General features: G+C 41.7%; 1 protein-coding gene across 2 annotated transcripts; it reads right to left on the minus strand.

Annotated features, from left to right (window-relative positions):
* Positions 1–216: 216 nt before the first annotated feature.
* Positions 217–23,583, minus strand: LOC142044777 (arylsulfatase D-like). 2 transcript variants are annotated; one of them, XM_075057610.1, is made up of 12 exons: positions 23,167–23,583; positions 22,875–22,981; positions 20,127–20,196; positions 19,087–19,227; positions 18,162–18,283; positions 17,108–17,230; positions 15,200–15,623; positions 14,035–14,171; positions 12,044–12,178; positions 8,844–9,006; positions 7,714–7,835; positions 217–1,648 (listed from the first exon to the last, which is right to left on the minus strand). In XM_075057610.1, exons 3-12 carry the CDS (start codon positions 20,177–20,179, stop codon positions 1,278–1,280), a joined length of 1,791 nt encoding a protein of 596 aa, XP_074913711.1. In that variant the 5' UTR covers positions 20,180–20,196; positions 22,875–22,981; positions 23,167–23,583; the 3' UTR covers positions 217–1,277. The 2 variants fall into 2 exon arrangements, with proteins under 2 accessions (XP_074913711.1, XP_074913710.1); XM_075057609.1 differs by lacking the exons at positions 18,162–18,283; positions 20,127–20,196; positions 22,875–22,981; positions 23,167–23,583 and having other exon boundaries at positions 19,087–19,380.
* Between the last annotated feature and the right edge of the window lie 1,499 nt (positions 23,584–25,082).

The raw sequence follows: 25,082 nt of genomic DNA on the forward strand, positions 1-25,082 counted from the left end.
TTGTTACTTTTAAAATCTTGGTGACCTTTAGCTGTGTGGTAGGAGTGAATACACAGTGTTCAGGAAGGCTTAGAAGTTTGAATCTGAGTCTCTGGCACACAATCTACTTTTGAGGCAGAAAATGCAGGAACCTCTGCTTAAAAATCGGATTGGACACAAAACCCCACAAGAGCATGGTTAGGATTATATATTGAGAGATGAATTTATTTAACCTGAGGGCAGCAAGAGAGGATTAGATATTTTAATTCCCTCCCCTTCCCTAATGACTGTACAGAGTGCTGACACTTCCTTGTCTTGGGGAAGATGACCTGTACACTGAAGTGATTAGGGTGTGCAGTGAATTTTTTAATACTTCCTACTAAAAACAAAGTGCTGTCTCACAAAAAAAAGCGCACATTTTTCGTAGGGCATAATAGCATTCTTTTGAAATCGGGAGCATTAACACTGAAGTGGGGACATGCAGCTTAGGAATTGGTCTTGCAGATCATGAAATTTGGGACCTATCTTGTCGAGGCAGCTGGGTGATGATTTTCAATGCCCTCACAAGTGAGATGACTTAATGTGGAAAATGTACGTCAGTAGGAATTGCTGCAGTTTAGCATTTCAGAATAGCTAGATACTTCGCTGTTGAACTTGAGATGATAACTTTAGCTACCTAATTTTTAAAACATACTCGTCAGTTCAGTTTCTCCTGGGAATTCTTACATGACAGATAAATGAATGTACAGATGAGGGAAAAAATTGCTGTAAATTAATAGGTGTTTATTTCTTAGAGGCCAGTGTGTTTTGGTATGTTTCCAAATTAAATGTGCAGTTGTGTTTTTAAATACAGGACAGGTTTTTTCATTAAAAAGATAAGGCCTGAATGGAGATCCCCTCTTGGGCTCAGTCTTATTGCCTTAACGAGCATATTATCCATACAAACAGCTGCAATTAAAGGTTGCTTTCTTACCATTCATAATTTCCTTGAATATCAGTAAGGAAAAATTTTGTTTCATTTATTTGGGTATTTGATCCAGAATTATGCACTTGAGGGATAGATTATAGAGGTGACCCATAGGTGGAATATGTTTGGAGCAGTTTTAATTTTTAATTTTTTTTTGAAATTAGAGGCTTGTTAAATTTCTGCAGGTAAGAAAAAAGTTTGAATAAAAAGCATCAATCATGGCCCTTTCAGTTATTCCAGTGTAATTTGACCTATATCTCTGTATGACTGTAGTCACATGAATGTGAAAACTATCAGCTGTTTTAAAGCTAACTGTACTTTGATTTTGGTATTAAAGCATGCCATGTACTTTGTTGTTTTCTTCATCACACCAACAGAACGGGAATGTGCCACAGCATGGCTGCAGCCACGGCTTCCATATATTATTGTAAGGAGACAGCTGTTGTGGGACTGGAGTCAGCGTCTTGCGATGCTCTTCCACAGCTTTTCCTATTCTCCTTGTTACAGTGTCAAACAAGGGTTCAGTGTCGGCCGATAGAGGATTTGCCTCAGAAGGATCTTGTGAGAGATCAAACAGCAGCGGAGGGTCATGATGGGTTACACCATCCCCAAAACATGGGCAAATTCCTCTTCCAAAACAGGCCCCAGAGGCTTCTGGTTGGAATACTGGAGTAGCATAATGAGCTTTCCATACGGTGCCACCTGTCACAGAAGAAGCACATTGGAACAGCTTAATGGCATTTGGAGTCAGGGGAGGTCCCTGAAAGGTTGGTTCATGTTTTAAGTGATCTGCTTTGCCATTTGTAGGGCAAGCTTATGTCATGGTTGTCACATATGGGGGAAAGGCTCTTTTGGGAGCTGGCAGGGATTCACAGTGGTTTTTGTGGCTCACAGGCACACCTGGGCTCTGGGTGCATGCAGGGCCATATACACTATGTGGGTGATTAGGTCTAATATTTTGAGCGCAGAGGGCGTCTCTGCCACTTTCTTGTGTCCCTGTAAAACTCTACGTGCCACTTGGGGGGTGTGAGAGACTGAAGGAGTTAGTCTCGAACATTGTGGTGGGGCAAGTTCTGCTTAACCACTGACTCTCCATAACAAGGAACTCTGCCCAGCAAGGAACCCCTGGCAAAAAGGAGCCGATCGGCACCCATCGGCAACAGGAGGGGGAGGGCAGGCTGGAGGGTGCACAGCTCCCCAGTCTGAGGTGCTGAGCAGGGCAGCTCACCATGTATGGCGAAAGATCACCATGCAGGGAAGAGGAAGCTACTTCCCAAATGACCCCCAAGCCCATGACCCAAAGGCTACCTATTAGCCTAATGAGTTCAAGTGCCCGCCTGAAGGAGGGGCAAGGATGATAAAAGGACACAAATTGAAGCCCCGGGCAGGCAAGCCCACCGGGACTGGACCCGTTAGCTGACTGGACCCCTCAGCTGACTGAACCAACGCTGGACCCAGGACCGGTGAAATTTTCTTCTCTCTCTCTCCTCCCCTCCCTTTTCTTTTTCCATAATCCCTATTCCTCATCCCTTTAGACATAAACCATTGACCAAGTCTGGGACTAAGAGTGGATCCAGCCGCCCCTGGGCTCCTCTCGGAGAAGGAGTCTAGAAAGCAAGGGGGTCTGCTCTGAACCTTGGGACTCAACGGGAGGGCTCTCCTTATTGTCTTTGCTGAACTGATCCCCAGATAAGCAAGGCCTGTAGTATATGTTTGGTGATGCATGGTTAGCACATGTTACACAGTTTACTGACATGGTTTCATGCCAATTTTTGTTGTGAGCATACCAGTTTTTGTGGTAGGCATGCCAATTCTTGTTCTGAGTGAATAAAAGGTGAGTTTTGTGAGTTAAAGGATCCCTGGTGTCATTTCACCCTTAATCCTGACCTGGGAATCAGCAAACCTGAGTCATCGTCCTGAGATATTGGGACGTGACAGAGTGCTATTGTGATACTGCTAAAATGACCATTTAATAGATAAATAAGAGATGGACAGGTAGACTTACCTAGCTATACATAGGAATTTGTGATCTGTGTTCAGAAAAACCAAACTAACTAGTCATTCTTTTCCATTAATAGTTGAGCTGAATCCCTCATTACTTACTTACACACTGTAAGGCAGTTCAGAGAAGTGAGTGTAGAGTGTCTGAGGAGAATTCTGATTCTGCAAAATTTTCACACTCACTTTTCACAGCTGCAACTAATTACTGGAGTTGCAGAGTGAGAGAGAGCCAGCTCCTTGTTAGTTCATTTGGAAGGATACAGTGAGTCTGATTGTAATTAACCTGTGTTGGTGAGCTGAGTAGACAGCTGGGTTACAGAGGGATCAAAAAAAAAAAAAAAGGTGGTAGAAATCAGTGGTGATGGAAGCAGCAGGGGTTTCAGTCATCGCCAAGAGGCAAAGAGGGATATGCAATTTGCTACTGAAGTAGCTCTGACAGAATTTGAAGGATCTGTGTGAATTTTAGGGCAACATGTTAATGTAATATGTCCAAGGGAAAGGAAACCTGCTTCTTCAATCCAAACATCTCTCAAACCCATCTGGTAACAATCAATCAGTTTAACGAGCAGAAAGAAATGGACTGTCACTAATAAGCCTTATTGTGCTGTGGTAGAGGAAAGGACTCTTTAACATAGAGACAAAGGATTCTTCTGGCTGCTGTGAAGGGCTTAATTGATGGGTCCTGCCTGGGTGACATCAAGACACAATGGCTTCATATCTAGCCTGTCCCATAGATAGAAGTAAACAGACAATAAATATGTAATCTGAACGTGATATACTTGTAAATGAGCTAAAACAGACTCTAAAAAGTCTGTCAGCCCAGTCAGAAGTAATGGCAGTTGGAGCAAAGAATCAGAATTTCTGGCTTGGCTGAAAACTGAACCATATGGTAATACTTGATTAGCCAGTCTTTTATATGCAGAACATCCCATTGTTTTCAACTGCCTTGCCATGAGCAGTTGTGTTTCGATGGGAAAATTGTACAAAGGCATGCACAGGAGATCTAGCTGTTCCTGTGGCTTCACAGGAACACAAAATGCACCTTGCATCTGCGTATTGTACCTGTGTCTATGTTACAGGTAGTGTGGCCTATTAGAAACTGATCTGTAGAGCAGAACAGCTATTGATGGCTTACACACCATGCTGTGTTTGTATGGGGCTGTTTTACTGGGGGCTAACTCCTGTCTGGTCCCATCTACCACAACATCTTTTAGTAATTATAACATATTAGGTATGATCCTGGAGCCTATTTTACAGTTTAGTTTCATTCAAACTGAAGTTAAGATCTCCAAGCCCATTCTGCAATGCAACCCAAAGCACAACGAGTGGGTATGCTCAAGAGGGGTTTGCTTCAAAAGCACGCTGCTGCTCTGAACTGAAGTTGTAACCTGGGAGAACAAGAACTGAGAGCGAGGTAGGGAGAGCAGCAATCCTTTAACCCAAAAAGTGGTTCTTCAACCTCATCCCTTGATGGAGTATGCATTTAGCCTTTCACTAGGGACACGCAGCATAATTCCTCTAGTAGGAATTTTTTCCAGGAGTCTCTGCCATCAGACAGGGGTTTCTTTGTACAGAAAATATACATATTAAAAAGAAATTAAGATAGATCTCTAAGAGTAGTGGTGGATTTAGAGGCATAAGAGGTTTAAGTTTCTGACAGCTGTTCTGCTTTAGGTAATGCGGAGATGTGAATGGGCTCAGGGTTAGATGTGATCAAGCACCTGGAGCTACTGGTGGTTCTGGGGTGGGACCAGCTTAGCACCAGTCTGTGTCCGGTGAACTGTGGTCTCACATCTTTAGTGGCAGCTCATGGCCAGTCTCTAACTCCTCGGTCTGCTGAGCATTGGGTACAGGGGGAGAGAGGTTCAAACATGGAGGACTATTGTGGGCTCCATGTGCCGCGCTCCCTGGGGTTGGGGCCCTGTCTGTCTCTGCTGGTGCTTTTAGCTCCAGCCTCTGGCCGGGAGCTCGGGATGTGGTTCAGGTGGGCACCGGTGGTGACACCACTTCGGAAATGAAGCTGCTACACATGGCTGGGCCTGGCGAGGGCTCCTGGTGCTGAGGGGCCTGGCCGTGCTCCTTCTGTGTCCCCAAACCTGTGGGTGGGCTTTTCATACAGGGCCCCTCGAGACGTGAAAATGAAAAGCGGAGCAGCTACCTGCCCCGAAGAGCCAGGGAGACTTTATTTTACTTCACTTTTTTTGAGAGCGTAACCTCTGCCTCCTCAGAGGCGTTCGTTTCCCGCCTGCCGCCCGGCGGCGGTTGTGGCGGTTCGTTTCCCGCCTGCAGCCCCGCGGCGGTTGTGGCGGTTGGCGGTGCCGCGCTGCCCCCTGGCGGCGGCTTCTCCGGCGGCTGAGGGGAGCGCGGCCCCTCCCGGTGCCGGGGGACGGCTGGGCAGGGCCGCGCCGCGCCGGGCCGCCCTCCAGTGTTCGCCTCCGTGTTTTGATGACGTTAATGGGCGTAGTGAAAGAGGCGCTGCGGCAGCAACAGAGGGAGGTGATCACCCAAAACTAACTACAACCGAGTGCTGAAAGGGTTAAGCTGTGGGGTGGGCTCAACTAATCGTGAGGGCCAACGGGCCCAGGAAGAGCAAAGATGCGGAGTGGTGGTTTACACGTCACTCGGAGACGATACGGAGTATCAGAGAAAGGAGAAAGGAATTCAATAATTAGTTGAGACAGCCAATATGTTGGTCTGGAGCACATGCTTCAAGTGTGGCTCCCGCCCTGGGATCACCTCGTTTTGTAGCCATGGTGGTATCGGGGCATGCAACTCCCCAGCCAGGGGGAAGCAGCAAGGGCCCCAAGCTGCCGAGGCCAGGCCTGCCTGCTTGTGCTGGGGCCAAGCACCATTTCCTGGACAAAATGTTACCAGCATCTTTGCTCCAGAGGATATAGAGAATAAGGAGTCCCAAGAGAAAAAAAAAACCAAACAAAACAAAACCTTCCCTAGAGGACTTGAAGGTGCTCCACTCCATGGAAGAGCTGGATTTATGAAACACCCTTGTACTTAGCATTTTCTACAATATAGCTCCTTGAGCACTGCACAGGGTGGTCTGGATCTCACACTGAAGGGATTAGCTCCTCAAGTACTGTATGGCTTGTATAGCTTACATGTTTTTCCTCAAATGAAGTACCCAGATTTATCTATGGGGATCAAGAACCTAAAAATTCCACCACAGCACCTGGCATCATCTCCTCACATTTAGTCCTTAGTCCCTTTCCTCCATGGTTCCTGTCAGCCGAGCGCAGTGACTTCCTGCGCAGGAGCCCTGCTTCTGTTGAACGTGGCGTGACAACAAGGGCCCTGATCTCAAGGTTAAACTGGCAGCATGACTAAGAGTTTGGTGTTGCAACTGTGGTATGTATTTATTCATTGCCAACAAGACAGACAGCAAAGTTCTCAGCCATTATCCTGATTCTTTCCTCTGTGTGTGTGTATCTAGGGGAACAGAGAAGTAAATTTTGAAATATTTGCAAGCACAGGTAAGTTTTGTAGTCTTCAAGTGTTCACTGAGCAAGTAGATTCTTGGCTTGATGCTATCTGTACTTGATATTGTCATTGTATCAGAAAGGAAATAAAAACAGGCACAAGAAAGATCACCCAGTTAACACTGTGGTGTAAGAAGGATTTCCTGCTGGGCTGCCTAACGTTCTCTCACCTCATGGTCAGCACTCAAAGTGCTCTTTGAAGAGCCAGCTCCTTGTCAGTGTACCAGCTGAGTGTGAACAGCTGCTGATGGTGGAATGCCCTAGCATTTGTAACTGTTATCTAATTGAGGTCTCAAGAACTCTGTAATTCTCTCTCTTCACAGATAGGGAAAGCAAAACAAAAATTAGAGGGGGTCATTCAAGATTCTGAAGGATAGGAAGATGAGTAGGCATAGCCTACTCCATCAGCTCCTGCATTTCTCCACATGTGCAGAATGAAAAAACCCGAGTACAGTATCCCCATGAATTCATCAACTTACTGTCATGTCATCACTTACTGTCACGTCATCCAGTCACAGAAGGTGCAATTCTTCTCAACTAACTTCAAGTTAATATAAGGGTGATTTTTATATCTGATATGGTCTGTCTCAGCTCCCTTTTTAGTCAGTGGAGGGAAACAGGCATGACTGATCTAGCCCAGATGTGCTAATCAGAAGGAGGTGAGTCACACCCTGTAAACATCTGCATCTCTTTGGTGACTGTAAACCAAGCTCAGACCCAGGCACCTGTGTTTGGTTACACAAATGCCGTCCTCCATTCCAAGCAGGAATAAGGACACAACTACCAGTCACTGGCCTATTTCTCTTTTACACTGTAATGGAGGGTGACATCAGCAAAGATTGGGGTTGAAAGCTCAGGAAAGCATTACAGCTGCAGTCAGCTTGTCTAATGCCACAGCTAAAAAACAGAAACAAATGAGAGGGCTATTGAAGACAAACAAACTACTGCTTAAGATAAAGACCTTGTGTGTGCAATTCCTTTTCTTCAATCTTGCACTAAAGCTGATCCTGAATGCTTTTGCAGCAAAAGCAATAGAAATGCTGCAGCGATGGGGAAATTTCTTGAAGCTTTGCTACCCAGGAAGCAAACCCCTTCATCTCAAGGCAAGGCAGGACAGCTGACAACGAAGGCTTTCCGCACCTTGCAGAAGAACCGAGAGTTTGAGGGAATAAACTTACTCCGGATACACATACGTATGTTTTTACGTGATACTCTGTTGGAAGCTAGAGGTCATTACATCATCTGATCTGCAGGAGGGGGGATGGTTATACTTACTGTCCTTTTGGTGCCACCGCACTGCATGCAGAAACACACCGCAGTAGTGAAACATGAACTCGTGCCCGGAGTGCTGAACTCTCCCCTGCAGCAAAGGCAGCAAGGTGTGCCCGTCGATTACCCTGATGGAAAGGACCAGAGTCACCAGACTGCTTAAGAATTTCAGTCTGCAGCTGGAGTGCAAGCAGTACTCACTCTCCACGTATGCAGCATTAAAGATTTCAAGTGTCATTTCTAAACCAAGCTACTGTTGAGCTATTGAGCCCTGAGATTTTTCACTGTGTGGATGGGTGGAGACCAGTGATTAGCAGTTACTAGCAGTTTTTGCAATTACAGCTAGTTCACACATCCTGCCTGGGGAGATAAATTACCATTACTATAATTTTCCTGGGAGTGATAACCATAGTGAAGGCATGGTTCACAGCTTTTAATTTTGCTCCCCAAAATAGATGTCACCAAAGTCACTGATAGCTCTGTGAGCTTGAGGCTTTGTAAAAACAAAACAAAAAAACGCCACTTACTGCATTGACTAACAGTTGGTTTAGTTACACACCTCCAGTACTTTTATGCTTTTTGCCCAAATGGCTTAGCCACCCACGCTTTCTTGTGTTCTTTAGAGGAGTCTTATGTAGATGCTACAAATTGTTTACTATTGAGGAAGCGACTTCTCAGGTACTGGCAGCCAAATGCAGGCCATGTGCCGTTTGCTCCACCTTCCCTACTCATGAAGAACCTGGCTTCCTAGTCTTGGAAAGGGCCTGTCCAAGCATTCCAACAGGACCAACCTGCTTTGTGATCTGTGCATTTTTCATAAAGAGTAAGATTAAAAGAGGGGGTTTTGGTTTGGTTTTTTTACAGTCATCCCAGTGTCCCACATCAACCAGGATGCCTTTTAGTGATTAGAAAACTGAATTAGCTAAACAACCCTTGATAAAACATACTGTTTTCCTTTGCCTTTTCCATATAAGCAGACAAGATGGGGAAAGCTACACAGAAAGAAAGTTAGAGAATTGCCTGGTTAAGAAAACCAGAATTTAACCTGTGGCTGTTAGGATGCATGACATATATAGTCAGCTTCTGTCTAAATCAAGAAAGGGGAGCAAATATGGTTTATGAAGCCACCTTTGTACCTGTCCCGAGGCACAGCCCCTCCAGCCAGGTGAACCACTGTTGGGAAAACATCCATAAGGCTTGTCAGTTCATTGATAACTGTCCCTGCAGGCAACATTCCTGGCCATCTAACTATTCCTGGGACACGAATCCCTCCTTCCCAGCCTCCCATTCCTTTTCCACCTGTTGGAGGGGAAAGTACCAAAAAAGATAAAAGAATGAAAGATATTAGATATTTATCATGGATATATAATAAAAGGTTTTAAAGCTTTTAGACTATTCAAACAACTTTAATGAAAACACACTAAATCCTGGAGAACAGTAGAATGACTCTAGTGCAAATTCTACTTTCAAAAATAAGTATTATTAACCTCTTTATTTTACACTGCTTTCTTGGGTGGCACATATAGCAACCCACTACTAAGCAGCATTTTTGGCAGAAGAGAAACAATTCCACCCTCTGACATTCTGACCCATAATGTTAATTGAATGTCATATCTGAGAATAATCTCCACACTCCCTAATAACAAGCCCAAGAAAAAAGTCTATTATTAATAAAAAGCAAAATCTGACTTGGTGTCAGTGGAAGAGACATTGCAGCCCCACTTGGTGCCTGAAGAAGGGGGATTAACACAGGGCCAGCTTGGTTGTCAGACAGTTCACAATCAGAGGCAGCAGGAACATTACGAAATGATTTGCAGTCCTGGAGAGCAGTGAGGGGAATTAGGATAATGTTTGATCACCCTCCAGGAGTTTACAGTCCCAGGGAAGCACTGAGGTGGTCCCCAATGGAAGAGTGCAGAACCCATGCAGTAAATAGGGGAGTGCTCTGAATATGCCACAGTGATGAAGACTTTCCACCTACATTTCTGTTGAAGTTGTCTTGAGGTAATCTGAAGAGTCTTTCTTAACTTGGTTTCTCTTGCATTCCTCTAGTCGTCTTCTAAATTCTGTGCTCCATATATTGGCTCTCTTGCAAGTCAAAATGTTCATTGTTTTGAATAGTATTTCAAAGCGAGAACCATTAACTAATTACAGATATGAATTATAGATGTCAAGGATATTAATGAAATAAAGTGTTTTAAAGCCAGAACTCCAAGTTGAGGGTCCAGTTGGAAAACAAAAATTGCAGAATGTTGAAGCTCAGGTACCTACATGACCTTTGCTCTGTTATTCCTCCTATCAAGGAGTCATTGCTGGAAAGCATTGTAGGCAAATTGGTAAACAAAACTTGAAGCTAGTTTATTAGCTCAGCTAATAAATGAGCAGTTGAACAGTGGTTTATACTAGCCGTTGGCTTTGCTAAGTAATGCTGGACTTTGCTATGGAGGAGATGTGCTCATAGTTACAGCTGAGAGGCAAGGTTCCCAGAGCTTAGTTTTAAAGGCTGCCAGGGTGGTGTGATGGATTATAAACAGGGCAAGTCCAGCTGCTTGTGCAATAATCTTTGTGCTATGTAAGATAACGGTATCTCATGCTTTGTTATGCACTAGTGGCTGTTCTCATTATTCATATGTGTGGCTTATCTTATCTTCTTGTTTATAATATCCTGTTAGCAGCAGCAGCGAGTTCTACAGATACTTAGGAATTAAACTGAATTTTTTAATCTTTTTTGAGTCGTTGCTAGTTAGTTTCACTGGGATGCCCCCTGTTCTGCTGTATGTGGACATAAATGGGAATGCCTTTCTGTTATTAACATCTAAATCGAAATTCTATCTCCTCTTGTGTCCTCTCTAAGCAGGCATGATTTCATCATTGTTCTCTCATACTGAAATCTCTGCCTAGTGACATCCAGGTTTCCTCTCTGGACTCTCCTGTTACTAATATACTTGTGTTAGGCTAGTAGAATTGAATTCCTTGAGTTAGGTTCTGAGCTATTCAAGTGAGCCTGTTGGCCTTTTTGCATCTGTTACTGGTATGAAAACTTCGTATCCATAACTGAAAGCTAATTTAGCATTTAGGATTATTCCTGGATGAGATCCAAGCTGTATCAAACATAGCTTGTGTGGCTCATCAAGTAACTTACTACTACAATGTGCATTTTGATGCTAAGCGAGGTCAAGGCACCTGAATCTTCTTCCGTAGGGAAATAAGTGACAGGAGCAGTTTTCAGGCTTCATTATACAGTAAGTGCCAAGCTGCCACAGTGGCTTTTCGAGGCTTGGCAGTCTGGAGGGAGCACACGCAAGAGATATGATAGATCTTCATTTCCATAGACCTTTTGACACTGTGTTGCAAGCCAGTCATAGATGTTTCTAGACTCTCATTCTATAAGATAGATGACAAACTGGAAAACTATATCAAGAAAATAGTCATCATGCTATCTGCCAGTGTTGACATCTGCCAGTGTTGACATAGATAATTGTCTACCGTGAAAAACAGGAGGCTGTTTCAAGTGAGACTCCAAGCAGTGTGTTCTGGATCTGCGTCAGGAGAAGTTCAGATTGGACATTAGGAAAAGGTTCTTCACTGAAAGGGTGGTCGGTCACTGGAACATGTTCCCAGGGAAGTGGTCACAGCACCAAGCCTGTCAGAGTTCAAGGAACACCTGGATGATGCTTTTAGTCATATGGTTTAGTTTTAGGTAGTCCTGTGAGGAGCAGGGAGTTGGACTCAGTGATCCTTATGGGTCCCTTCCCACTTCAGATATTCTATGATACTACAACATTTCCAAGCAGTGCTCTGAGTTATGGAGTAGATAGTACGCTTATGATATTTAAAGACAACATGGAACTAGAAGCAGGTACAAACATACTGGAGTCTAAAGAAAGGAAGAACAAGGGGGAACATAATAGCATTGAAACACATAATGACCTTGCAACAACAGGCTATTGCAAGGAGGAAAGGAAGAATATCTTCTCTGTAGATTGGTGAACAGGGCAAGATCTGTTGCTTAAACTGCAGCAAGGAAATCAAAGGTAAGTACCAGGAAAAATTCTCCAGTAGGACAGACAATCAAAACTGGATTATCTGTGGAATCATTGGAGGTCTTTAAGGATAGGTTAGACAATAAAGCTGTCAGGGGTAGCTTTGGTGAAAGTGATCCTGTCTGGGGGCTGAAAGATGAATAGCTGATGCCCTGAATTTGCTCCAGCCCTACAACCCAAGATTATCATCCCAGCATATATCTTAGTAAATATAGTCTATCTGGATGTATTTTACTCTATCATTTTCTTTTTAAGAGGAAGTCTTATGCATGTAGACACTACCAAAATTTTACCTTTATAGATCCCATTCCATCCACCCAACTGAGCATTTCCTCTGTGAGCTTCTAAGGATCCTCCATGATCAGATGCAAAATAAATGAATGTGTTATTCTTCAAGCCTTCTTTGTCAATAACATCCAGAAGCCTGCCTATAAACAAAGCAAAAAATCATAATTATGTCCGGAGATGCAGTCAGATTTTTTTAGGTCTTGACTCAAAATTCAGTGAAGACTGAATCTTTCCATTTACCTGAATGAGTTCTGTTATGAACTACCACAAGCAATGCAAAGAGTACTCCTGCATTACAGAAATAATAAAAGACCAACATAAAGCTGCTGAACATGTCCAAAATTTGTTTGTAGTGTCTATAAAAAAGGAAAATAAAAAAACAAAACCAACTGGAAAATAATTTAAATGAACGATTCTTTTATTCAAGCTACTCAGAATACAGTCAGCTTTATGCTGTAAATTTTCTGAGTCAAGGATTGTCTCCATTGTGTAGCCTCAGACATCTTGAAAAGCTTAAATAATCATGCTGCCTAGATTCCTAATCATAGAAAACTGCTGTGTCTCGCCAGGAACTGAACAAGGACTCTGAGATCAGGCTGCATGCTACCAACCAAAATCTCCTGATGACAGTGGTAAAAGCTTCACAGACTGTAATTCAAACCTAACTTCATAAGGAATGTTTTCAGTACTGATAGCATCAAATATTTATACAGAATGTGATTTATCTTTGATTGCTTGTCCTCATTACCTGATGCATCAAATATATTCACCAAAACCAGCTTCCATAGCTACAGAAGCAGCAGCAAAAGCTGAAGTACGCAAGAAAAAAGTATAAGCCAGTGATCGGCTCTTTTGCTCAATCTCTTCTCCTTTACAGACTTCCTGTGTCTCCTTGGTGAAACTACTTATTGACCTTAACCAAAAATAGACACCTTCCCCCCAAAAGAGTTTAGATTGAGTCTAGGCTTATTGGTTCTGAATTAGACCCCAAATCTCTTACTTAGATGTCCAACCCTGGAGACTTCTGTCCTTACTAGCTGCCATCCTGTTTGGCCTATACATGGCATGTTCCTTACACTACTGGACTTCTGCTATCCAGCTGTGTTCATGTAGCCTGTGCCTGAAGGTGACTGATACCAGAAGTTTGGAAGAGGAACATGGCAGAGTCCTCTGGTTCAACTGGATCTTGCAGGAGTTCTCAGCCTGCCCATCAGAAGCAATCAGGCTCCTCTCAGAATACAATTTTGTAAACATGGTTACTGGAGGAAGAAAAGGTTCAGGGATTGAATCTTGGCCTTGGCAGGAGCTGAATACTTTGTCCAGTAGGGTCTTCACTTTTGACTAAATACAAACAGTAGCTATCTCCCTCCTTCCCATTGAAGCAGAAAGGAGCAACTAAGTAAGGCTTAGGTTTAAAGACCTAATTGGTGCTTGGAGCCTAGATTTAGACCTAAGCGAGTCTTCATGATGTGGTGACTTCACACAATTTATTAAGTGAAACTCCATAACTTTTAAACTTGGCCTTTGGGCTAGGAAGAAGTTCTGGTTTCTGCTCCAAGGATTATTATTTGACAAAAATGAGCAAGTACATAAAAAACCCACCATATAATGTAATATTCAGCAGCAGCACCACTTATATCTTCTGAGACTAGACAGAGCTGGAGAAATGTCATACATTTTGATTGACAACATGATCAAGCACACATTTGATTGACTGCATTTAACACGGCAGCACAGAAGTATGGTGATTAAAAAAGAAAAAGAACAAATCCTTACCAGAAAGGTTTGAGCTTTCATCCTAAGAAAGAAAAACAAAACAAAACAAAACAACAACAAAAAAAGAGGTGCAGTAATGGTATGGCAATCTCTGTAGCTAACTGCATATCCAAGGCAAGTTCATTTTTTACATATGCAAAAAGGGAGTTCTGTGACCAGCCCTTTAATTTCTTTTCCACATTCAAATAAATGATGGATTTTCTTCAAGTCTACCACTTACCCACCATCCAGTCCATTTCCTCTACATTATCTCCATACAGGCCATGTCTGCTTCTTCCCTGAAACTTCTCTGTGGTAATGAGAGGGGTGTGAACATGTAAAAGGGAAACAAAGAGAAGAAATGGCCCATGCTTGTTTCTGAAATAAAAGAAAACAATAGTCATTTCTCTATAAACTGTCACTCAACCTGAAATAGAACGGTGGTGTTGTAGTGACTATCTCAATAAAAGTTATTATTGTGGTCTAAACCAAAAATGTTTGCTTTTGACATCTTTGCATTTTTGAGGTTTTGGGAGACAGAGGGGATTAAATCACCCCTCACAGATTTTGTTTCTGTATTAAGACCAAAATAGTAATGGGCCCTTTTTCTGGATCCAAACTAGACATGTGTAGAAAATCAAATAAATAACTAAGAAAGTTCACAGCCAAAATATTGACACACTCTCAGAGGCAAGGAGAATAGGACTCGCTTGCTTAAAATTAACATGGATGTCACTGAGCATCTGAGACATCCTCATGGAAGAGGTAAATATGACACTGCACCCACAGGCCAGGCAGGATGTCCTAGGAACCTGAGATTATCTATGCTCGAAGTTTTACAGAAGAGATTTATCTTACCCTCAATTTCCCTTAAAAAAAACCCTGACAGGAATAATATAATCTTATTCAGGGATATGCCCAGACTTAACACATGAATACTTTTAAAGACTTAGTGGCTTGTTTAATGCCAGTTGAGGCTACTGATAGTATTTTAAATGAAGGACACCCTTGGAGAACAAAACAAAACTCACTATCACCCTGTTTGCAAAATACTAACTCCATATGACACTTCTTATGACAGTCCATTCATCAGGCTAAGACAATTTTTATGTTCCTACTGGCAGAAGGCCCAGTCCTTGGCCAGGACCCCTTTGCATCAGGTTAACATAACATAAACACACACACAAAAATCATCATCCTCTTCCTGATGAGCTGACAAGTTTTGTAGAAGACAAAGGACAGCAGTTGGATGCTGACAGGTAGGGGGATGCCAGAAAAGAACAATTTGCTGGCCAGCATCAGGACAGGCAGTTCAGCATGCCAGCTGCCTAACCCAGTGGTCTCTGACACAGTAATCACATTATTTTTTAAAATCCTTGAAATGCAATAAATTTTTTGGTGGTTACCTTTCAATGAATGAAACTGCCTCCTTCAGCATATTCGAAGTAGTTTTTTCTAGATTCATTGGTTGTTCAGTGATACCATGGTTTCTCATCAGGATACAGTTCCAGTACTTGGTGAAGCCATAGCTGGAGAACCAGGAGATGAAATACAGGAGACCACAGATGGCCAGACATATGATTATTTTCCATTTTACTGAGAATAAATTGGTAAGTTTTCCAGTCAAAAGAGTAAGCACAGCAAGGATGATCACCTGTGTGTAAAGCCAATAAGTATCTTGCAAAGACTTGGCCAGTTCAGGGTCATCTGTGCCTTGACACTCATTCAAAAGGGTAAAAGGCATGCCGTAAAAATAATCAAAGCCATGATTTAAAGGATGGTGGCAGTGATCATGGCGGGATTTGCAGTTCACACCCATATGCCACTTCCCTGGAAACATAAAACAAAGATCTTAAATCCAACATTGTTAGTCTTTGGTGCCTGTATTTCTAATAGGTTGGCTGCACTTCTCAGTTAAGGTGCAGCCAAGGGAGGAGCTGGTGTGGAATGGGGACAGACTCTCAGGGAGCAATCATGCATTGGCACTTTATCTGCCTAGAACAGCTGGTTTTCCTCACCTATCTGTTAAAATTCCACGTAGGGCAATGGTCCAACTTGGATGCCTCGCTGAATAAGAACAAATAGGGTTGCAATAGTTGGTGCTTATTATTCTTCATATAAGGTAGCCATTCATTAATAGGTAGCCTGATGGGGAGAAACTGGAAAAACCCTTGTGCCAAAAGAAACAGCCAAATGCAAAACTATGAACTAATTTACACACAAGTTCTATCTGACTTTCACAGTCCAAGAACAAATTTTGGGAAGAAGGTGTACATACTGGCTCTGTGTGTCTATATTAATCCTAAAATGAGTAGCAAGAATAGGCCATTGCAATTATCCAGTACAATTGGACATATCAGAGTATGTCATATACTGATAACCTTAATGAAGTCGTATTACAGAGCAGTGTAATTATCCTGACATTGAAGGACAGACAGTCTATAACCATGGGCTTAGGGGCTATTAGCTAGACAAGTTAACTTCTGAGAACTGCTAACCAGTTCTGTGCTCATGTATATGAATGTAGTTTACAGTATAAGCTATACCAGACTGCGGTGAGCTGGGGAAAGTTCATTCCCTTACACAGGCTTGTGTGCAGTCAGTACATCACTAAGACTGACTTCAGTTGAGGAACTAAATGACACTTCAGTGTGCCAGAGATGACCAGAGGTGTGAAAATCACAGTAATTACAATTAAGCACAGGAAACCTTGACTACATCAAAAGAGTTTAAAAATGGGGGGTGCTTGAAAGACACATCCTTTAATTGCTGTTCAGGCAAAATTAGTAGAGTTAGTAGGATTTTCTTGAACATGTATTCTGATTCAAAACCCACTGAAGTCAGTGGAACTATCTCAGCTTTTTTGCAGAGTTGCTTTTGCAGAAAATGAAGGCACTTTTAGGGTCTTAACTGTGATAATAAGCAGGCTGCATAAATAACAGAAAATCTAGCCACCAGATGTAATCAAGATCACTGTGGTGTCTGGGTACCAGCTGGCAGACAACATTTTCCTGTTCTAATGGATCAGTGAATATCTCTGTTGGTTCTTCCTAAAACAATCTCTACTGGGCAAACAAGATTCTTTCCTTTGCATTTACTTCTGTTTGCAGTGTACACCTATGTATTCTATAGATCCTCATTTTGGATTTATCAGATACACTGTGCTGACATTGGGGCTTGTGGATGACATTCTAAAAAACCCTGCTGATTTTGAAAGTTACGCATACAAGAAACTCCAGTTTAACTGATCCTACAGAAGCAGCCTCATTTGAATAACAAGCAATGAAAAGGCAGCAAGTTGCTATGTCTCATACCTACAAGTGCTGTAGAATAACCTTGCTGCTGCAGTATTCTGGCGAAAGTTGTTTCATTTGGTGGGAGCCCACCAGAACACCCGTTCCAAAAAAGAACCTGCCGTTGAGTGCCGGATGCCATGCCTAGATAGGAGTAACATTCTTTAAAATAAACCAAGCCAGATTTCAGATTTTCAGTCTTCTCAAATTGTTCTTTCTAATGAATGGGACTCAGTTGCCTAAGCCTAGTGCCTTTTTATAAGCCATTTAGTATGCCCTGGGATATTCTGATTGACCCCCAGAAGGATGTCTCCTCCAAGTCCCATGCCATCTGCTAGTCCAATGCCAATGCCTCAGCTATGCTGGCGTGTCTACAAATGGAACTGAGATGCCGATGTTTGGACATCAGGCAACCTCTTACAACCAAAGCTCTATCGTTATAGTGTTAAAAAAAGGAGGGGGGAAGTAAGATTTTTTTTTTTGTAGAACAAAAGGCTTACAGAGTCAGGGGTACACACTTCTGAAATGTACAGTTCATGATTACATTTCTCCTTTAGCAAGTCAGAATCACATCAGAGGAGCTACACTGGTTATTACTGCTGTGTGCGGTGGCTGAAGTTTTTCTGTCATTAATTTACACAGCTGAAGTAAATCTGTGTGATTTAAATGTTTTAAACAACATTATTCTTGAGAACAGTCTGACACAGTCCACAGTCTGACATATTTAACTTTGAAAAAGTTTGCCAGGATATTAAAAATATTACACTTAATGTGATCTTAATACCACTGAATATAAAGTGTTTATGCAATTTTCTTCATGTTTCTACCTCTGGCTGCTTTGTGCTGTTTGCATTTTCATCCATTTCTGTGCTGTCATTTAGCCACATTAAATGTGCTTTATGTGGGGATTTTCCCATAGAAATCAATCACTAAATCTAGTCACCTTTATTTTTGCCCATCTCACTGAGACCCCAAATCCTTAGATTAACTAATCTTGAAAATTATTTATTTAAGAGGATTTTTAATAGCAATAATGGCTAGACAAACTGCAGTGAACCATTGAGAGAGGCTCAACCTGATCTGATGGGGTATCTGCCAGTCAGGAAAGCTGCTCTGCTTGGAGTACAGACAGCAGCTGCAGCAATGTGCTGAGTAAGTCTCACTCCATCCTTTGCCAGGCCATCAATGTTAGGGGTCCTAAAGAGAAAAATCCCATCTCTGATAAAATGTATTACACAGAAGTTTGTGGTATCCCAATCCTCCTAGTTTCATCTAGGATATCACTATCAAATTTACAAAAATCTTTGTTTATCTACAACTCAACTAGGAAAGCTCTGTGTTACATATTTTTTGAGATACCTTAACTCCTTAGGAATGAATTTTCATGGATACCCGTGTTTTTATTAATAACTAAAAAGAAAAAAGACCAAGAACAATAAAAGGAAAGGTATTTCAGGTCTATCCCACATCAAAAGCTCATGCAGCATAGTGAAAAAGGTTCCATTAATAGATACAGTACAGCACAATTTCCAAGACTATAATAAGTTGAGTAAACACAGCATATATATACACAATCATTCTGTCAGTCAACCTATATACAGATTGATAACTGCACTAGGGATAAATATATCACATAGACTAAGATGTCATTTCATAAGAAACCTACTAGAATTGTTAGCTGATATTAGTCCTTCATATTTCAACCCTGGAGTTGTGGACATTTATAAATTATACACATGCCTGACAAATACAGTGCACAGACACATTCACAAAGTTCTGACTGCATTAGAAGTCCAAGAAAGTTGCTCAAGCATCCCTGTATAATTATTACTCCAGTCTGAATTACTGTAGAACATTTATTTTATACATGGTTTGAAAAGGAGTGTATCTAGATAAACTAATCCATTAATAATGAATTTTCTAATATTAAGTGTCATCAGTGTTTTTTCCACTGAAGTTCACCAGGAAGGGACAATTTATTTCGTAGAATACATTCTTACCTTATTGTATCATTGCCATAGCAACCCACATCTCCAATACCAAGATCATCAGCCAGTATCAATAAAAAATTGGGTTTTGAAGGATTTGATACACAGGTTCTTGGAAACAAGCATAAAATTAGCCAAATATTTAGGCAGCTCCTGAAATTAAAAGTAAAGAGGTAATATTACAAAAACATTTGTAAGCTTTAGAATAGACTTTAAACTATTATTCTTAAAGATTTATGAGGACTCCTTATAGATGCAAACAGCTACCAAATACTGCCAGCAGATGGAGCTCCAGAATATTTACAAAAGTTCTTGAGTTTTCTAAAACCACTAATTTTTTTTTTTTATTTATTATTCACACAGGAATTTTGTTTGTGCATTCCTTTATTGAGGTTTGCACTGATCTCAGCAGATGTTTGCAGTAGAATGAGAGGTTGGATGCTTGCAAGTCTCCTGAGGCACCCCTTAGTACGGGGCTGTAGGACACTCCTGTTAAAGACTCCTGGAATGAGTGGGACAGGAGCGTGGTGGTGGTTGGTGTGGAGGCATGCTGCTCACGATGGCCATGGATTGACTGTTGCATCCATTGTACACAGTGCTACACACAGCATCTGGAAAGTGCTGCTTCAGCCATGGGACCATCTGCAAAATGAAGGTTGCAGCAATGGGCTTAAACTTGGTTATCACCCTAGAAGACCCTAAGAATATCTCAGCACGTCTTAGTTGCTGAAGGTGTTTGCAAGAGGCAGCTTACAGATGTTCACCTGAAGTAAAATACATATGCTAGAACATACCTACTGGCTGCTAGTTCATTAATAGATACTGCAATATGATAAACGCATAGTAAATGTACTATACATTACATATACTCCTAAACCTCCATGTCCTATAAAAGTGGGGTAAAAGGCCTTAAAATACCAATAGATGTAAACCTGTATTAGCTGCTCTTAGATTGTCAATGAGGTTGGGGGGGAAGAGAGAGATCTGTTTACATTTTCTTAAGCACAACACTTAAAAGCCAGGAAAGACCCTCAGCAAATGTCTTTTCTTACCATTGTTTTCCTTGGTAAACTTCATGGTTTCCCCTTGTGTGAAACAGGTACATAGTTGGTCACACAAATTCTGGTGGAAAAAAAAAAAAAAAAAAAAAATCAGAGCCCAATATCTCTGGTGATCTTGTCTGTGAGGTTGGTCATTAACTGCCCTGCATTACTGCAATCATATTGCCACTGCCCGCAGCTGGCTACAACAGAGGTGGGCTGAACTACGAGGGCTTGATTAGACAGTCCCTACCTTCCCGAACGCGTGCGTGCAGAGCCCCGCTGAACTGACACTGCAAGGCAGAAAGACCACTGCCGAGGACAGGTAAGGTCAGGCTGCACAGCACCCAGTTTTGCAAGATCTGGCCTGTTCCCAGCTGCCAGTAAGTTTGGAAAAAAGGCTAAATGCCCATGGCTTTAAACAAGTGTTAAAGGCGCAAATTACTCAATACACGCACAGAACTGTTGGCGTTCATTGAAAGGAAGGGTTTCACTATTTTACAACTGAGGTAATGATAATTAAAACTAGTATCTCACTTTTACTTAACCTCAAATTATCTTGAAGGTCCAGGAAAAAAAATTAACCTTTACTGTGAGCTTCGAAACTACAAAAAACACCTCAAAGAAAAGCTGTCCTGAAGGGACTGTAATGTTCTTAGGTTTAGATGCCATCTAGTATATTCGAGGAGGTGTTTTTATCTGAATGTTACTAAAAACTGTCCAGAAATATAAATATCATTATGATTATTTCCTTAAATGACTCCAAAGCTTAATGTCATTTATAAATTTAACAAGCCAGTTTTTTACCTGCCAAGTCTAGTTGTCAACCTGGACTTTAAAAACCTAGAAATAACCTTTCAGTTTCTAATGATTTATTTTTTTCTGGCAAGGCAAATTTTATGAGTGGAAGCAATTTCCTATACTTGCTGAAAGAGAGAGCACACCTAGTCGCTTTGGACAAAGAATGGCTTGGGAAATGCACTCCTTTTCCTTATGAATGGCCACAGGCTAAGGGACCTGCAGAAAATGTTGCACTGGAATCAGGTAAATAGTCATGCAGAAGTACATGGCAAACCAGCTCCATCGGGGACTGGCATACATGCTCATCTTTGTGGTGTACCCTGAAGTAAATTAGAGATGACATTCATTCCTTCACTGTGAAAAGAGATAAAAATCTGAAATATCCCATCCATGCAAAATCCCTACTTTTCCACACTTCTTTGTTTCAAATCAGCACAAGAACAAAGATGTTGTCAGCTCTATTAAGGAACAGATTGAAGCCAATAAGAATATTTACTTTTTATAACAACTAAAAGCATGTTTGTAAATATAAAGTCACTTCTAAACACAGAGAACTGAAAGGTTCCATCTTAACTGATGAAAGACTTGTGGGGGTTTTTTCCTCCAAAATCAGCATGTTCTCCAGTGTGAAAATATAGCATTTTCTGAGAGAATTTTTTTCTGCCTTTTTTGGTACATAAACATTACAGTTACCTTGAATGTCTGTGGAATATGAAACTGGCCAAAGCAGAGTATAATCCAGCCCTATGCATTTCAAAGGATGAGCCACAGGTTAAAAAAATTGTAGATGCTGTTATTCTGACCAGGAAAATAGCATAGAGTCAGAACCTGGTGTCTGTTGATGATTTTTCCAAGTAACATCTAGGTGCTTGTTTGGCTATGGCTGAGATCATATGGGAAATAAGAAAAAAAAAAAAGGAAAAAAAAAAGGAAAAAAAAAGAAAAGCTTGATCTCTGTTAGTTGAGGAATTTTCTGTAGGGTTGATGATGCTTCCCCTCTCTGTTGGTAAGATCCTGAAAGGCAGTACTGAGAGCTCATCCTCCCTGCCCACTGGCTGAGTCAGGGATTAATGGGGAAGCAGCAAGATCCCTCTGACCCAAAGCATTGGCTGTTTGAAGCAAGACCTCACTGCAGAATGCACATGCAGAAGCCTAATATCGTGCTTTGTAATACAGCCTGCTTTTATATGAAGCAAAGGACTACAAGGATCTCAAATCTTTTATTCGTATGGTGGTGGTGCCTCAGAATCGCAGCCTGACAGCAGTTCTCCCGAAGCCCCAGTGAACTATGGCCCCATAGGACAGAGCTGAGGTGGAGATCAGGCAAGTGCACGAAGGCATTAACCGGCGAGAAGGAAGAACTTCACCTATAACGGGAACGTCTGTACGTTGCTTTAACAATGGAGGCAGAGCTCTATCTTCCCAGCAACTGGTAGGCAGTGTTGTGTTTAAAGAGCTTGGGGTACACGATTAAGCCAAAACTATTGCAACGAAAATATTTGCAGCCTACACTGAATAGCTGAGGATCATCACAGCCCTTGTGAGCTGTAGTGGAGCAAAGGAACTAGACAGATCTGGACATCTAAGAAATACCTTGGTTTCCTTTGGGCCTTGATAAGCTTTCCAAGCTGGTACGACAGCTCTGCAGCCTTCTGCTTTCTCCCCCCAGGTTCATGCAGCACAGCCAGCTGGTCCCAGCAGGCATATTGGTATGTAGACAGAGACTTTGTACAGCCCCTTAGGAAAGCTGTAAATTTTGAACCAGGGAGTTGCAGTGGTGGTATTAAAAGATATTTGGGTGTTCATATCACTGGCAGCAGCATGATTAAAATTAGTGCTTCCTGATTTACTGCAAGCCATTTTAGGAACACTAACCTTACTGAAGGGTGAAAAAAAAAATATCAAACTTGTTTTAAAAGCAAAACAAAACCACACAACAACTTAAATATGCATATTCACCTTTTTGTGTTAGGGGCTGATTCCTTCTGAAAGCAGAGCTCTTACTGACATCGCTAGGAGCGTCATGAACGCAGTACTGTGCCCTAGGGCTTGTCCAGTTTCCTTAGCTGTTAAATGAAAAAAAAATGACTTAATCCATAAATCTAACACCAGCCTCTAGAAGTCAGCAGAGTTACTTACAGAAATCCAGGAAAACATCAGACAGTAATTCCCTCTGTAAGCTAGTACACCACAATAAGCAATCAAGACTAATAAAAAAGGCCACCCCCTTTTAACGATGTGGAAAACAAACCCTCGTCTCAATTATTCTTCTTGCTCTGAAATCCCTCTTGCTCCTCGGTGCGCTGAGCAGTCCTGATCCCCTAAGACGCGTGGGAGGAAGCGGGCTGGGACTTGCTCCTTTTCCTCTAACTCTCCCTTCCCCCAGTCTCCAGCACAGAAACCGCCTGGGATCCCCGCCAGCAACCAGCAAACTGGAACGGCAAACTGGAACTGCCGTGCAGGTTTTACATGAATTCCAGGCAGAGAACAAAGTCCTTATTCTTGAAATACTGGCACAACATGGCTACTGCCTTTGCTAGATTCCCTATGCAGTTAATCCTGTGCAGATTTGTATAAAGCCTGTCACTGCTCTATTTCAGTGCCTCAAAAGAAAATAACACAGTACTCGGAGCCCTGGGGTTTTGTTTCTCCCACCCTACTTTTCCAGCCGTCAGGCAGGATAACAGGACTAGCTTGTCCTCCCCCTTTTCTTCAGTCACGTTGTCTTTTCTTCTTCGCTGCATTTACAGGAAAGGTAGACCTACCTGTCCTGAACATATTAATTGCACTTTCTTTGCCCCACCCCAATGACTGAAAATTTAGCATTCCCCCCCCTTCTTTCAGAACTTAACTCTGTTATAATACACTTTACCCTTCAAAAAGGTCTTAGAAAGGTGTTAAGCAATTTCTTAGAGGAGCTATCATCTATTTGTTGACATTTTAGTTCTCCAAGTTATTCAAATACAGTGAATGGTGAATTTAAACACTGTGTTCTAGAGAAGTCAGTAGGAGTCAGTGAGGTGGAAAGATGAAGCAGCTTAGACTATCAGATTTGTATAATACACAGCAGGGATAATCATGGTTGGAAGCAGGTTTTTTTAATCTGTTGACCTCCTTGAACTTATGACTATACCCAGTTATTTTTATAAGTTTTCAAATTGGGTTACTTCTACTCACACATATTTGACTGTAGTACTTATTTTGTATGATTACTTAACAGTTTGTGATGCTTCTGATGCAAAGATTTTTCTTGAAAAAATTATATTTCTCAAAGATTATGTTATGCCTTGGGAAAGATGGATCTTTAAATGTTGTCAGCCTTTCTAGACCATTTACATCTTTCTCACCACACGATCACCACTGAAGATGTGCCCATGCTGTGGCTGGCATGCCTTAAAAAACCAACCAAACAAAAAAACCAACCAATCCCAAACCCCCCCCCACCTTTAAATTTTTTCCTGATAACAAAACTCTGGCTGGAAGCAGAGGAGGCATTCTGCTAGCACAGACCTTGCATCCTGTTTCTCACCACTGTGTTAGTGACCCAATACAGAGGTAACAGCTGTGATTACTTATTATCTTCAACAGAACTAAGTTTTAAACCAACTTTTTTTTTTTTTTTTTTTTAAGAGAAAGAGCTTTGTAACAATGAAGCAGAAAGGAGATGATTTTTATCTCTGCATTTTGAGCCCTGCAGTATTTCCTCCTCTTATGCTAACCGGTTTTTCACTGTGCCCGAGCACAGGAAGTTGCCGTTTACTCACTGCTGCATAAAGGCAAATTCTCTGCCAGCAAAACCTTGCTTTTTGAGTCAGTGTGGTTTATACTGCCACTTCCATCTGGTTTTTTGCACATGTCTGAGTACTAAAAGGAAACACTGGTATTTGTATAGTCCCTTCTACCTTTGACAAGTTTTCAGAGTGAACTTACAGTAGTGAAAACCATAAACACTGAAATGACACAAACAGGAATTTGTAAAATTGTTTCTATGTCACACTTACAAAAAAAAGACTAAGAGATAAGAAGAAAATCATTAATCAACTAAACTGGCTGAACAAGTAAAACATTTGCAGGGGTACTTCTTGGGCTGGGGGGTGGGGACAAAAACCAAAGTAAAATAATCTGTTTCCATTTACTCACTTCAACCCCCAAATTCTTTAGAGTTCT

This window comes from Buteo buteo, chromosome 25 (assembly GCF_964188355.1).
Source record: "Buteo buteo chromosome 25, bButBut1.hap1.1, whole genome shotgun sequence".
Lineage (NCBI taxonomy): Eukaryota > Metazoa > Chordata > Aves > Accipitriformes > Accipitridae > Buteo > Buteo buteo.

What these genes read in the sequence shown, in the direction of transcription:
- LOC142044777 (XM_075057610.1), bottom strand. Translation starts at nt 20,179, where the DNA reads ATGTACCTGTTTCACACAAGGGGAAACCATGAAGTTTACCAAGGAAAA. An exon ending in CAGATACCCCATCAGATCAG is followed by an intron (nt 17,231 to 18,161) that starts GTTGAGCCTCTC and finishes ACTCCTATCTAG; the next exon opens with GCATGGCATCCGGCACTCAA. An exon ending in GGGGCTGTGCCTCGGGACAG is followed by an intron (nt 7,836 to 8,843) that starts GTACAAAGGTGG and finishes CCTTTCCATCAG; the next exon opens with GGTAATCGACGGGCACACCT.